At 37.2% G+C, this 14,064-nt stretch overlaps 1 protein-coding gene across 2 annotated transcripts; it reads right to left on the bottom strand.

The window, feature by feature from the left end:
* Positions 1–19: 19 nt before the first annotated feature.
* usp1 (ubiquitin specific peptidase 1) lies at positions 20–8,101 on the bottom strand. Of its 2 annotated transcripts, none has more exons than XM_007248180.4 (9): positions 7,913–8,101; positions 5,432–5,655; positions 5,211–5,334; positions 5,022–5,123; positions 4,313–4,479; positions 3,241–3,950; positions 2,446–2,610; positions 2,140–2,341; positions 20–2,018 (listed from the first exon to the last, which is right to left on the bottom strand). In XM_007248180.4, the coding sequence occupies exons 2-9, from the start codon at positions 5,596–5,598 to the stop codon at positions 1,247–1,249; spliced, it is 2,409 nt and encodes an 802-aa protein (XP_007248242.3). In that variant the 5' UTR covers positions 5,599–5,655; positions 7,913–8,101; the 3' UTR covers positions 20–1,246. The 2 variants fall into 2 exon arrangements, with proteins under 2 accessions (XP_007248242.3, XP_022531582.2); XM_022675861.2 differs by having other exon boundaries at positions 7,989–8,099.
* Between the last annotated feature and the right edge of the window lie 5,963 nt (positions 8,102–14,064).

Below are 14,064 nucleotides of genomic sequence, written 5' to 3'. Positions count from 1 at the left end.
AGAGAAAACCGTACAAGTGTTTTTTTTTTTTTTTAATATGCTGGTGTTTAATAGGATGACAAGGCAATCTACAAAACAGGACAAAAATAGAAAAGGTAAATTTACAGACATGTACCTGTCCCTATATATATATATAATCTGTCTAATAGCCTTTATTGTAGTTGTATAGAGTACTCTTCTATAGCAAAAAAATGGACCATTTTATTGCTTATAGGCAGTTGCGGTGGCTTTAGTATTTACACCAGTAGCATCAGCAGATAGCCGGGCCTTATTCCTTAGAGTTTAGCTTACTGAACAGGTCAACTGATAACCTGCAAAACTAGCATAAGTGTTTGTTGGTCCCTAACAATTAGTCTGCCTCATTTATTTTACACCTAAAGCAAGTATTACACTGTTGATCCAGCTTACACTGACATTATCCTGCCCTAAGTAAGTAAGCTCACTTTAAGGAATAAGGTCCAGGTCTTTATACAACATGAAAAGGATACGAGTGAGAACAGCTTCTTTCACTGGAATGAGGTATGGTAGCAAAAATCTTTAACCTACAAAAATAAGTTTAGCTATATTCCTGCAGTTCCCAAACAACAATAAACTCCAAACTGATTGTGATCAATTCTGTTCTTGTTTCAACAAGAAAAGTCTTAGCCAAATGTTGCACTACTTGTACATGTACACTCTAGTTCAACTAACGTTTAAAGCAACTCGAAACTGTACTTCCAACAATAAAACAAATAAAAACAAATTAACAAGGATATCTTTAAAACTTCCATGTATAAAAACCAGTGCATGAGCTCATATGACTCATATCAGGCCATCAGAAAAAGAAAGGCTTGCAGCACAGAAGCAAAATAAGTGCACTGCAGTAAGTGCCAAGGTGCATTTTGTGACTGTCATTCCCGAGCCACTGGCTCACTCCAATTCATGGGGTGAGAAATTTTAAAAATGTCAAATATGAGGAATGGGTAGTTCAGGAGGACAAATCCAAAATACATGTACAAACACAAAAAGCCCAACTGGAATACCACGGAGACAAAAGCAGCAAACCAATTATGGTCCACATTTTGTCCACAAAGGATCAATAAAGCTTTAAGTTTTCAGTCCGAACAAATGATCAGGTGTGGATCTGATGAAGCAAAATGAAATCCTTGACCCACATATAAGTCCTTTGTGGATAAGGGCATCCCTGCTTTTCGTGGAAAAAACGACTCATGGCATAAAATAGTCAGTTTGAAAATAAATGATCAGTTTATTCTCCTGAGACTTTCTTGTAGAAGAGGAGGTAAGGTGTGGAAGTGGAACAGGTCTCTGGAGAGCAGGCTCGAAGGAAGTCCTCTTCATCAAAGAGCCTCACCTCAGAGTCATCAAACAGCATCCACTTCCCCTCAAAGTCCTGGAGGTTCTGCATAGCCAAATCAACGCTCACCTGAGTCTCCTCCTTCACCGCGTCTCCGTCGTCCTCTTTCTCCTTTTTCACCCCTCCGTTCTGCACTGCAGGAGCACTGGCAGTACAGCCAGCCATGGTTATAGGTTTCTCTGAACTGGTTGGCTTGTTGCTGCTGCCAAGTTCATAGCTAGAGATGCTTCTTTGGCCTCCCAAAAGACCTACACCTTCTGATGGCCTCTTTCCTCCTACTTTGCTAGCAGTGGAAGTTATGCTACCAGTTCCATTAGTCATGGTTTTCACTTTTCCACTTAAACTGAAGGACACTTCCCCATCATCGTAGTCTGTTGGAGGGGCTTCTTCTTTCTTTGGAGGGTTTATCTCCCCGTCGTCTTCCTTCTCCCTCTCCTCCCGAGACTGAGGTTTGAGGACAGTGCGGTGAAGGTCCATCATGCGGATGTAGGTGGTGTAATGGCCACTGCTAATGGTGATTCCACTGTGCATGACCACAGCGAAGAGCTTGTAGTGATGTCCCTGCTCAGGAGAAGAGGGTCTCGTGCACCACTCCTCCAGTGAGAGTTTGAGAGGGGTATGGAGAGGAGTGTTAACCTTGGACAGTCCAGCATATGGGTCCAATCTGTCAATCAAAAAAGAGAGTAGTTTTGAGAGGATATTGGACAATAAGCATTTATTTATCAAATTCCAAGGTAAATGCCTGTAACTCTTAAATACAACAACAGGACAATACAATGACATACTCAGAGCCACTGGCTGAGAAACACTTGAGGTGGATGGTGACAACTTCCGGGGTCTTGTCAAACAGTAGACTCCTTTCTGCTTCCGTGTAGTGGTGGCAGGTCTCGCAGAAGTACTTGTCCTGCCCAACGATCCGCTCAACTGATGCAAACTGAGAGATTGCCCATTTAAGTGTTTTCTGCTCAGGCTTAGGATCTGGAGAAACTGAGGAAATTAAGGAAGATATCATGAAGCACAGCACAGTCTTTTTTGGGGTCAATATGCAGATTTATTAGCATTTTTTACACACAAACACAAAGCCCACTTACTCTCTGAACTAGAGTCTGAGGAGTTGGTCTCATCTTCCTGCACTGGAACACTTATGTCCTGGAAATCCTCTCTCCTCTCTGTGTAGCACTCGCATTCCAGACAGCGAGTTCGCAACACAAGCTGACCCTGGAACAGCTGCTTCAGCACATCCAAACCCTGTAGTTCTGCCCATGTTAGGTATGAAGAAAATGCATATATTAAAAACTTGAAGGATAATAATCAATTTCAACTCTAACCTACACAAGGTATTTCAATCTCCAGTCCCAGAGGACTAATATGATAACTCTGACCAGTGCTTGATTCTGGTCATTTAAGACCAGTGATCAACAATGACGTTAAGGTAAGGTATTCTACATGTAAAACAGAAGCACCAATGTGTTTGGGAAATCCAAAATCCTCATTCTTGCATTCTAACGCTGCATTTACACTGTTCCATCACGTCAACAGACATGAACACACTATTTGTCTCCAGCTGGCCACATGTGGGCATTAACAACAGCGTTGTCTGCGTCTTCCAATTAAATCACTTACATTTAAACATGTTTAATTGGGAAAGAGTTTTATACGTTTGATTGGACAGACCGGTTGCACTGGACGGATTCATTTGCATAAAATTAGCCTTGGCTCAACTTTTCACTGCACGGCATTCTCTGGACTCAGATCCATAATGCACCATGCAGCTGCGCCTAACTAAACCAACGCTGGGGGGATCTTTTGCAGCGCGTTGACACGACAGGGCAGTGTAAATGCAGCGTAATAACTCTTGTCACACAGGCTTAAGTTTGTAAAATTACCTTCACTTTTTGTTGTTGACTGAACCTGATTTTCTACAGGCTTTTCAGTTTCAGCAATGGTCTTCTCTTGGTTCTTTGGCCCCTGAGAATCATCATCAGTTTTCCCATCGTCACCTTTGTTTTCTGCTTTCTCCCCTGCATGCGAGCTGATTCGGCCCATGCTGCGAAATTTGGAGAAGATACTAGGCTGCTTCCCTGAAGATTTCAACCAGCCCAACTTTGCTCTCTTCTTCCTTTTATTCACCTCTTTTGGGTTTCCTTCAATCTTTTCCTCCTCTGTATTGCTGCCTCCTTCCTTCTCTTGTTCTTTCCCATCTGCCTCAATACCTGGCTCATCCTTTTGGTCACTAACAGGATTTCCTGTGATGTCATTAGAGGACTTTCTCTTTGAGCGAGTGAAAGGTTTGTTTTCCTCTTCACTTTTCTTTGGTTTGCTCTGAGACTTGGGCTTTTTCTTGGCATTTCCTGCTTCTGTGTCACTCTTTCTTTTTCCACTCAGCTGTCCATCGCTGCCCTCGTCTTCCTCTTGAGCAGTTGTGACCTCATCTGCTGTTTCGTCATTCTCTCCTGAGTTTTTTTTGGGCTCCTCTTGGTCACTTCTCCGTTCTTTTTTAATGGTGTCACAAGCCTCCTGGATGTACGCAAGAATGCACTGTAGTACCTCTTGAGCATCATGCTGCAGATAACCCTCATACATGGGATTCAGCTTCCTGTGTGCACAAAGAGCATGTATTTAAAAAATAAGTCATCAACATGTTGCAAGAATTTAAGCAGTCACACTTTTTAATACACTGACTAGTGTACTTGCATATAAAATACCAGCATATCTCTGCCCCTAATAGCACTGTATGCAGTACATAGCAGTTATAAAAAGGTTTCCTCTATGATTCAATTATTCTTTAAAACCCAAAATGTTAGCTTGTGCCCTATTAGACCTGCAAGTTACTGATATGAGTCTGGTTGGCAAACAAGTGATAAATCTTCCAGCCAAAATTTATTTTGTGGCCACAGTTAGAAAAAATAAGCTTGTTATACATGGAAATATAGTTTATTAACTGTATGAGAAACATACCTGAGTGTGTTGAGAACTCTGCGTGGTGGTGTGGCCAACTCTCCTTCACTATATTTATCTGGGTTAAACAGGAAGCTGGACTGTATCTGCTCCACTGATGAGATCAGGCTGAAGAAACTGCTTAGCAATTCCATATGAACAGGTGTGGAATCACAGGACTCTCCCTGCTAAGGAGGAAGATGAGGCTACAATAAATCCTATTCTTGATGCAGAAATTGATCAAATAGCCAAATTCAAATCATCGAATAAAAAAAAAAAATCTTTTTAAAAGTATGCATGTTCAGGAATGCATTCACAGTGAGCTTTGCTGCTCTAATCCTCTGTTCACTTTATTATTATTACGTTATTGTAACAAATTGTACCTATTAATAATGCTGTTTGTTTCACCTAGCTCAGTCTGGCATTAAATCAATAAGCCAACTTGCATATCAAACTTGAAAACTGCAATTGCAATAAATGAATATTAAACCAAAATTGAACTCCTGTGGCATTTTAAGACCTCTGACAGATGGTTAATTGTGATTTTAAGTCCTTTATTCAGATAAACATCAACACATTAGTGTTTTTGTCGTTCTGTAAAAATAAAATCTGAAGACATTGGGTACATCCAATATATTCTGCTAGTACACAAATGCATTCAACATTCATACAGTGCATAATTATAAAAAGTGACTCAGACTTTATTGCTAGAAATGTAAACATGTGTTACCTCTTCACTTTTAACACCATCATCTTTCTGTTTGTCTTTTAACTTGGACATCTGATACAGTGACTTCACAGCCTCTTTGAACCCAGGGCAGTAATACAAGACCTGCAGTAAAAGACAATGTTCAATTTATGGTGTATAAACCGTTGCACAAAATAATGGACCTAAATAGTGTCCTACTGGTAAACTTACCTGAAGGATGCTGTTCAGGTAGCATGTATTTCCCAGATTGTTAAGACCTACAAAAGGGACAAGGCTCTCTCTCTTCTCGCAAGGAACAGAAAAAGGACAAGGCACTGGCACCACCTGGTCACAACTTGGAAAACATGAAGAAAGAAAACATTATTTTCATGCAAACTTTTGGTTACATGTTGTGTCATTAATTTGGGTGACTTGACTGTAAGGTCACACACCTTTGGGCTTCTTCTGGTTCAGCTGTGCTTGGTTCTTCTACTGGAGTTTCAGAGAAGTCCAGTGCTCTTTTGGTTTCTCTCTTCTGAAAGAACCGGAGGGAGAGGCGGCTCTTTTTGTTGGGGCTTCCCAGAGGAGCCACCACTCCTTCAGCCTGTAGGCCAGGCATTCTGCTCAACGCAACAGAGAGAAATTGCAAGCGAAATCAGACTGAAATATGACAAACCTGAAGAAAAAGAAAGGGGGGAAAAAAGGACAAACATGTTAAAATCAACACTCATTTTTCTATCTCTGATGTATTAAAAACAACATTGACATCCAACATCAGAATTAATTTATATGTGCACATTAATTTTAGGCTGATCCAACATCCAACGGTTTTGTGTATTCATGTTGTACATGTTAATCTATACTTACAGGGTATATACAGTGTCAGTGAAAAAGTGTGGACACAACTTCCTATTCACTGTTTTTATTTATTTTAATTTCCTACACTGCAGATTAATATTTATGACATCAAAACAATTAAGGGACACGTGGAATTATGCAGTAAAAAAATCTCAACCTGAATGAGATGGGTGATTTTGGATGAGCTGGAGCTTCACAGTGTAAAGGAAAAGCAGAAACTATTGTTCAGCACCTCCAGGAACTGAGAAAACTGAGAAATGCTGAGAAAACTATTCCAGGTGACTTTAACTCATGAAACCACTCAGAAAATACCAAGAGTCTGTACTCAAAGCTAAATGTGGCTACTTAGAAGAATCTAAAGTATAAAACATATTCTGGTTTGTTTAACCCATATAATTTACAAAATAATTGTGCATGTGTTCCTGTATAGCATTAATGTCTTTTTAATGTTAGATTTACAATGTAAAAAAAATTTAAAACGAAAATAAAATGAATGAGATTGAATGAGAGGAGGTGTGTCTTAACTTCTGACTGGTTTTGTATTTTGTTTGTATTCTAATCTTATGGCTTGTAGTGTAAAATCAAGTCAAATTTATTTCTGAAGCACATTTAAAAACCACAAGGGCCAACTAAAGTGCTGTACAGTACAAGAGTAGAAAATGTAATGTATAAAACTAAATAACAAATAAGATACAAGATAAGTAAACAAGAATAGTGTGACAGATGCCTATGAGAGAATATTAGCAAAATTATTTAGAGGTTGTTTTCACGTCATAAACATTAAATGCAGATAGTAATGCAACCTAAAATAACGTTACTTTGCTATCATACATTTATCTGAATGCAAACAACTGGTAGTTGCTAACCTACCTAAATTAGCTAGCTAACGTAGTCGACGTATGGTTTGTTCCCTTAAAAATCCAGTAAAAACAGACAGTGCAGGTACGGTTACTGGCTACAGACTATTTTAAAATAAAAATACTAAAAATAAAAAAAACAGTTAACGTTAACTTAACCCTAGAACATTGCTGGCCATGAGTGGCCCATGCGACTGAGGGTAAATACAGCGCTAGCTAGCTGGCTAGCCACAACTTATCCCACAGCTCCCGTTACGTGCTGCTAATAAGTTCGTTTAGTTTATTTTGTTTTTGCAAAACATACACACATAAAAAAGGTAAAAAAAAAATAGATAACAAAGAAAAGGAAGAAAACAAAACATCTATATCGTGCATTAAAACAATCAATACAAACCGAAAAGGTATAGGCTGAAGCTTTAGGTTAAGGTAGCTAGGCAGCTAGCTAGTCGGGGAGGGTGTTGAGTCGAGTTGCGGTACATGTCGATATGTGCTTTTACCACTAGCGCGCAAGCGCGGATACAAATTTTAAGCAATTTTTTGTTTGTTTTTACGATAATTCTGTTTAAATCGGGTGAAAAAAGCCGGACCACCTGTCATTATTTATAGTTGTATACAATTGTGTAAATGACACTTAATAATAAGTAATAGTAATAATAATAATAGTAATAATAATAATAATAGTAATAATAATAATAATAATAATAATAATAATAATAATAATAATAATAATAAGTAATAACACAACCAATACAAATATAAATAAAAAAACGGGTTGTTTTTCCTTTACTTTACCCTGACATATTGATTTAGGCTTTACAACAATCATACCGATACTACTTTCAAATATGTCGATTTTCTGGCATTTTTATGTTTAAATACACGCTAGGGTAGCACGATTTGACAGGGTAGCACAGCTCGACACAACACCAGCTATCTTGGCTAAGCTAGCTAAAAGTTACATAAGCGGGCCCAGTAAAATAACAGTAGACACAACACTTTTTCCATGATTCACTTTAAACATTAACCTAGCTATCTAACTATTATTACTGATCTGTATTCGAGCTCAGAGCACAGTTTAAACTAAGCTGGCCAAACATAGTGCAGCTCGCGCCAACAGCTTCACGCGCTGCCCTCAACTAACGTTACAACTTCCCACCTCACCTAACCTAACCTAACCTAACTACAGCCCAGTCTAAAAACACAACCAAACACACAAACCTGTACCGCACACGCTCCACCTAGCGCCTTATTCACATCCTCGGTTACATCTTCGTGCAGGATCTGCTGTATTTACCGTGGGTTCTCTGTAGTATATATTTCTTAAACTCGCTGCATACGCAGAAGATTTCGCAGAGGTTCTCGCCGCAGCGAACAACTTTGGCGGGCGCTTTTTCCAGCAGATGCACGCCCAAATTCTCCCCCCTTCATCGCCTGCAGGAAAAATGACGCTCGCTTTATTCAAATATTCCAGTATTTAATGCACAAACAGCAGCGTATCACACACGAATGCGAGCGAACGCAACTCTGAAATGTGTGATTCTTTAAAACACAATAAATTAAAACCAGATAATATGTTTTATTTATTGCACAGGCAACCCGCGGGACCACCCGTCTCATCACGTGTCCGCGGTGCTCCTTAGAGAGGCGGGTTCCTCGATTTCTGCAGCTTCTTCTTTTCATTCAGTCTCACCCGAATCTCTACTGATTTAAAACTGATTTGGATGTCTCTACTTTAACACGCGACACTCTTTTTACTCCGACGAGACCGATGAAGCGATTACACCGCTGAAAAAGGGCCGCACGTGCTAGGTTTTGATTCGACCTATGATTTTTAAAAGCGGGGAAGCGTTCAACCCAAGACATCGTCCAATCACGAGTCGAATAAAAAACGCGCGCCGTTTTTTTAAAGGCGATTTCATTTACACAACATACAATCTAAAACACAGAAGAAAACACAATATTAGGTCACAAAAAAAGTTCAAACAAACATGATTATAAAAACACAAAAGCACAGACACAAACCATAAACAAACACAAGCAAAAAAGAAAAGGGATTTATATAAAATTGAAAAGCTTAAACATATCTATAGATATGTGTCGAAAACTAGTCAGTAGGTGTTTATAATTATATGTCTAAATGTAAAAATGTTTGGCGAATTTTGTTTTGTGTATATGAAATTTACCAAAAGGAAGGGTCATCAAAAATATACAATACATACTGGACTGGGAATTTCCGTACCCAACCTTCTCTTCAGGTCTAAACAAAGATCAATCCAAAAAGATTTTCAATGCAATTCTATTGCAAAGAATAAAATATGCATGGCTAATTTACATATTTACATATAAATGTATGAATTAGCCGTGTATGTTGTAGCCATGTAGTGTAGTGTGGTTTAGGCCTGGCAGACTAGAACCTCTTTTTCAACTGTATTATAATATTGCAAGGTAAGCGTTGCTTTGTTAAATCGCTAAATCAAACAGCTAATGTTTCACCAGGCTGTCAATTTTGTCACGTTATTAATGTGTGGAAAGAGAGTAACATGTTTTAGTATTATATATATATATATATATATATATATATATATATATATATATATATATATATATATATATAAATTATAATTTAGTTGAAGCAGTTAGTTGGGAATGTTTAGGTTTGAATGCTTGAAAGGAGCTGTTGGACTGGCTGGAGGAGCATCACCCCGGTTTCCCAAGACCAGTTTATGCCCGCCTGCACGGTAAGAAACATGAATAATCTTCCTGTATTTCAGTATAAAACTGAACTAGAATCAGCCCCGTTCACACAGCACTGCACTCCTGATATACAGTAACCCGAGTAAACTCAGAACCGCTATAGAAAAGCTTTCTGAAGAAAATCCACATTATAGCGTCGCTGTGAGAAAGTCACGTGACCCCAGTCAATCAAACCCAATATACTGGAATTATGATATATAAAATATCTGATGTTATTGATTACAGGTGAGGGGCGTCCTTCTTCCGAGGCTTACGTGTTCCTCAGTCCGGATTTTCCTCTGCAGTTCATCTCCCTCCCCGAAGTCGGTAAGTTCTCTATTATCAGTTCTTTAGTCTCTCTCTCATAATCATGAATCCTCACATAAAATCTGTACATCTGTACATGTGCAGTTGTAGCTGATTGAATAGTGAATGAGTGTAGATGGTTTTGAGCAGCACTGATGTTTTTTTTTTTCTGTTTATTTGTTCATCTGCAGGTCTGTACTACCCCTTTTACTTCCCCACCCAGCAGAGCCGAGTACTGGAAGTGGTTCCTGTACAGCCTGGTTGCTCACCTGATCTACATGGATCTACAGTGGAACGAGAGGACCAGCTTCACCACATCCACCTGCAGACGCCTGGAGCCTCAACCACCCAGGAACAACAAGCGCAAGGGGCCCTGCGTTGTGCTCACCGAGGACGACTGGACACCACCCTGCAAGAAACTTCGCCTCTGATTCATCAATATCCTTTTTTACCAGTATCCTTTATTTAATTATCTTATCTTTGTATAACTTTACATTTCTGATACATTTATAATCTTTATGATTTTTAGAGAGTTGATAAGTTTATTTTATATTACTTTTTAATTTTCAATTTATTTTGTTGAACTAACTATTTATTTGTTTAATTAGCTTAACTAAGTTTAGTTTTGTAGTACACAGTTTTTCCTTGCCCCTTTTAGTCTTAATCTTACTTACTTAATAAAATGTATTCAAATATTACAAAAAACAATTAGCTTTTAACCAATGAAAATCATAAGATGTTACAAAAAACAATAAGCTTTTAAAACAATAAAAATAATAAAACAAAAATAGTTATCGTTTAAAACAATAAAAGTAATAAAAAAACAGCTAGCTCTTAAAACAATAAAAATAATAAAACATTACAAACAACATTTAGCTTTTAAAACAATAAAAGTAATAAAACATTACAAAAAATGAACTTTTAAAATATTAAAAAATATAAAAACATTACAAAAAACAATTACATTTTATAACAATAGAAATAATAAAAAATAAAAAAACAATTCACTTTTATAACAATAATAAAACATTACAAAAGATTATTAGCTTTTAAAATATTGTAAAATAATAAAACATTACAAAAAACAATTAACTTTTATAACAATAAAAAATAATAAAAAAACAGAAACAATTAGCTTTTGAAAAAATAATAAAACATTACAAAAAATATTAGCTTTTAAAATATTATAAAATAATAAAACGTTACAAAAAACAATTAGCTTTAAAAAAACATTACAAAAACAATACCATAAATAATAAAACAATAACAATAATAAAACATTATAAACAATTAGCTTTTAAAATAATAAACCATTACGAAAAACAATTAACTTTTATAACAGTAAAAAATAATAAAAACATTACACATTTTCAAAATATATCAGAATTTGTTTTGAAGTTTCAGAACTGTTTTAAAATGTTTTTTTATTAATAATATTTATTGTTTTAATTGTTAATGTAATTGTGTTGTTTTTTATTTGTAGAGAATATTATTAATAAACTTATTTTTAAACCTACATTTTGTCTCATGTCTTTTATTTCTTATATCTGTTTGTAAATATTAGCTACTCAATTGTGTGGCATGTTTTTTTCAGTACTGATGGCAGATATACACACAGTTTCAGTGCTGTACTATATGGATACACTAAACATTTATGATTTTTATTCATTTATGTTTTATTCAAAGATGTAAGTTTGTGTGCCACGATGCTCAGTTAAAGAGATCAACATTAGTCTTTTATATATAAGTGAGTGAACTGACTCAGGGTTTAATGTTGGTCATTTATGTAAAAGAAATAGAAGTGTAGCCATAATGCTCTAAAGAAATGAAAAATAGCAGGTGCTAATCACAGAAATCTCTGCATTGTTGTATAGTTTACACTACGCTACATTTATCTGCTTTTAACTGGGGTTATGTGGACCTTGTTGTTTACATTACACAAGCCAATAAAGATGTGGCTCACACCATAGACATTCTTTTACCTGAACAGCTTCAGTCCCGTTGTCTCATGAGTTTACATTCTCAAGCAAACCAGCTTTACCCACCAATCAATTTTAAGATATGTGCACAATTCTTTCCCTTCAAATTGTTAAAAGAGTATATTATATTAAGACTCCATGTACAACCAAAATAAGTATTTCTCACATTTTTTGGGGCTTTTATTTACTGTGGCCTGGCTGCACATTCAGTAGTGTGAGAGTTAACAACACTAACTTTAACTATTTGTAAACCTGTTTAGTTCATATTTTTTCAGTTCAGTGTTCACAAAAATATAAATGTATTCAATAAATGTGGAACAACGTTCATGCACAACGCTGCACATCTTTAAGTAGTTGACACACCAACATTGGCTTGCATGCAGGCTGCATCCAGCACATCTTTGTGATCTTCCACATCATCTGGCACATTTTACAGAGACTGGGAGAACTAACTGGCTGCTATGTTTTTCCACAATGGTCTAATTCAACTTGGTCAGTCACAGTATGAGGCAGATACTTTACAGTTTGGTCAATAGCAAATAGATGGGATTTGCTGCTATGTTCAAGAAAAATCTGTTTTAGAGTATCTACTACAGGATTGGCCTAAAAACGTTCAATATCGAAACACAATATTATATTATAATACATAATAAATAAAATGTTTCCCTTTGTGGTCTTGTATTAACATATATGTGTCTGTTCTTGTAAGATGTGCCCAATGGTGTTCCTCCTGCTGCTTAAGATGTGCCGAATGGTATTCTAGCTGCTTTAAGATGTGCCAAATGGTATTCTAGCTGCTTTAAAATGTGCTGAATGGTGTGCCGGATTCTTTAAAATGCGCTGGGTAGTGTGTGCCAATTGCTGTAATTTGTGCCGGGTTGGGTCCCAGCTGTTTTAAGATGTGCTGACTGGCATCCTGGCTACTTCAGGAGGTGGTGGATGGTATGCTGGCTACTTCAAGGTGTACTAAATGGCGTGCCATGTGCCAGCTGCTTGCTTTAAAAAGTGCTGCATGGTGTGCCAACAACTGTAAGATGTGCCGAATGGTGTGCCGGCTGCTTTGGGGTGTTCTGGAGGGTGTGCCAGATGCTTTAAGATGAGCCACATGGTGTGCTGGATGCTTTAAGATTTACCACTTGGTTTGCTGGCAACTGTAAGTGCGAAATAGAATACTGGGTTCTTTAGTATGTGCTGAATGGTGTTCTGACTCTTGTAAGATATGCTAAATAGAATGATGGGTTCTTTAATACCATTTTTTTCTGCATGTTGGTTCAAGCATTTTTTTTTTTTAGTTATTAATCTGAAATTGTTAATAATAGAATGTTTACAGTAATTATGGACTTTCAGAAAGAGATTTCTTCTGCTGTTTCATCTCTACTATCAGTTGTTGGATTGCCAGATATTCCACATGACACAACAGTATGTATTCATATTACGCCTGTAATAAATTTAATAAATAGAAAAATAATATAAAAAGCTCTGAAGCATAAGAACAAGGAATGATTCTGGTTAGAGTGGTTCTAAAATGTCAAACATGCCTGTTATCACGTTGTGTACAGAATATACTGTGTAGACGTATGTAAATAAAGCTTCATTTGGCCAGCAGAGGGACTCCGCAGCAACAGAAACAGAGAGAGATGTGTAAAAGAGCGAGAAAGGTGAAAACGATGAGAATGTACAGTGAATTATCCCGAGTTACTGGGGGACGACAGTGCAGCAGCCAGAGTCGTTATGAGTACTCGTCTCATGTGTTTTGTTGTTCGCCATTGGCTGTGCATGTTGACCACCCTGTCATATTGGTGTGCAGAAGCATCCATCTCGGAGAAAGAAGCGGGGCAGATTGCAACCCGATAGCGCCAGCTTGCTTTATCAGCCTGTCTAGGTGGGCGACGACATGTCTTGTTTTGTAGTCTCAGCCACTGAAGCCATAAATAAACGGGGAGTGTGTTCGAGTGTAAAAACATGCGAATAAGGGATGTAGCGTTATATGATTTTAACATGTGATATGGAGTGGGGTTTGCAGTACGTTTCCATTCTATTCTAATTGTGATTTGAGCGTTTTTGTACTGCAAAATGTCTTCAAAACGCAGAGCCGCTTAAAATACTTTACCATGCTGTTGTAGAAAACTGTGTGTACAGCTATTTTTGGGCGGTTCTGCACTATAAAAAATCTAGCTACACAAAGCAAAAGCCTTCAAAATAGCAGTGCCGTTGCATACAATTAAACCAGCATTAAAACACATTTTAAGCGTAAAGTTACATTTGATAGAATTTGTATATGTATATTTTATTAAAAGTATGTTAAAACCTGCAGTATTATTTCATAAATTTTACGTAGCTAACCAGTTTAGT

This window comes from Astyanax mexicanus, chromosome 5 (genome assembly GCF_023375975.1).
Source record: "Astyanax mexicanus isolate ESR-SI-001 chromosome 5, AstMex3_surface, whole genome shotgun sequence".
NCBI lineage: Eukaryota > Metazoa > Chordata > Actinopteri > Characiformes > Acestrorhamphidae > Astyanax > Astyanax mexicanus.
This window is presented reverse-complemented; position numbering and strand designations above follow the sequence as displayed.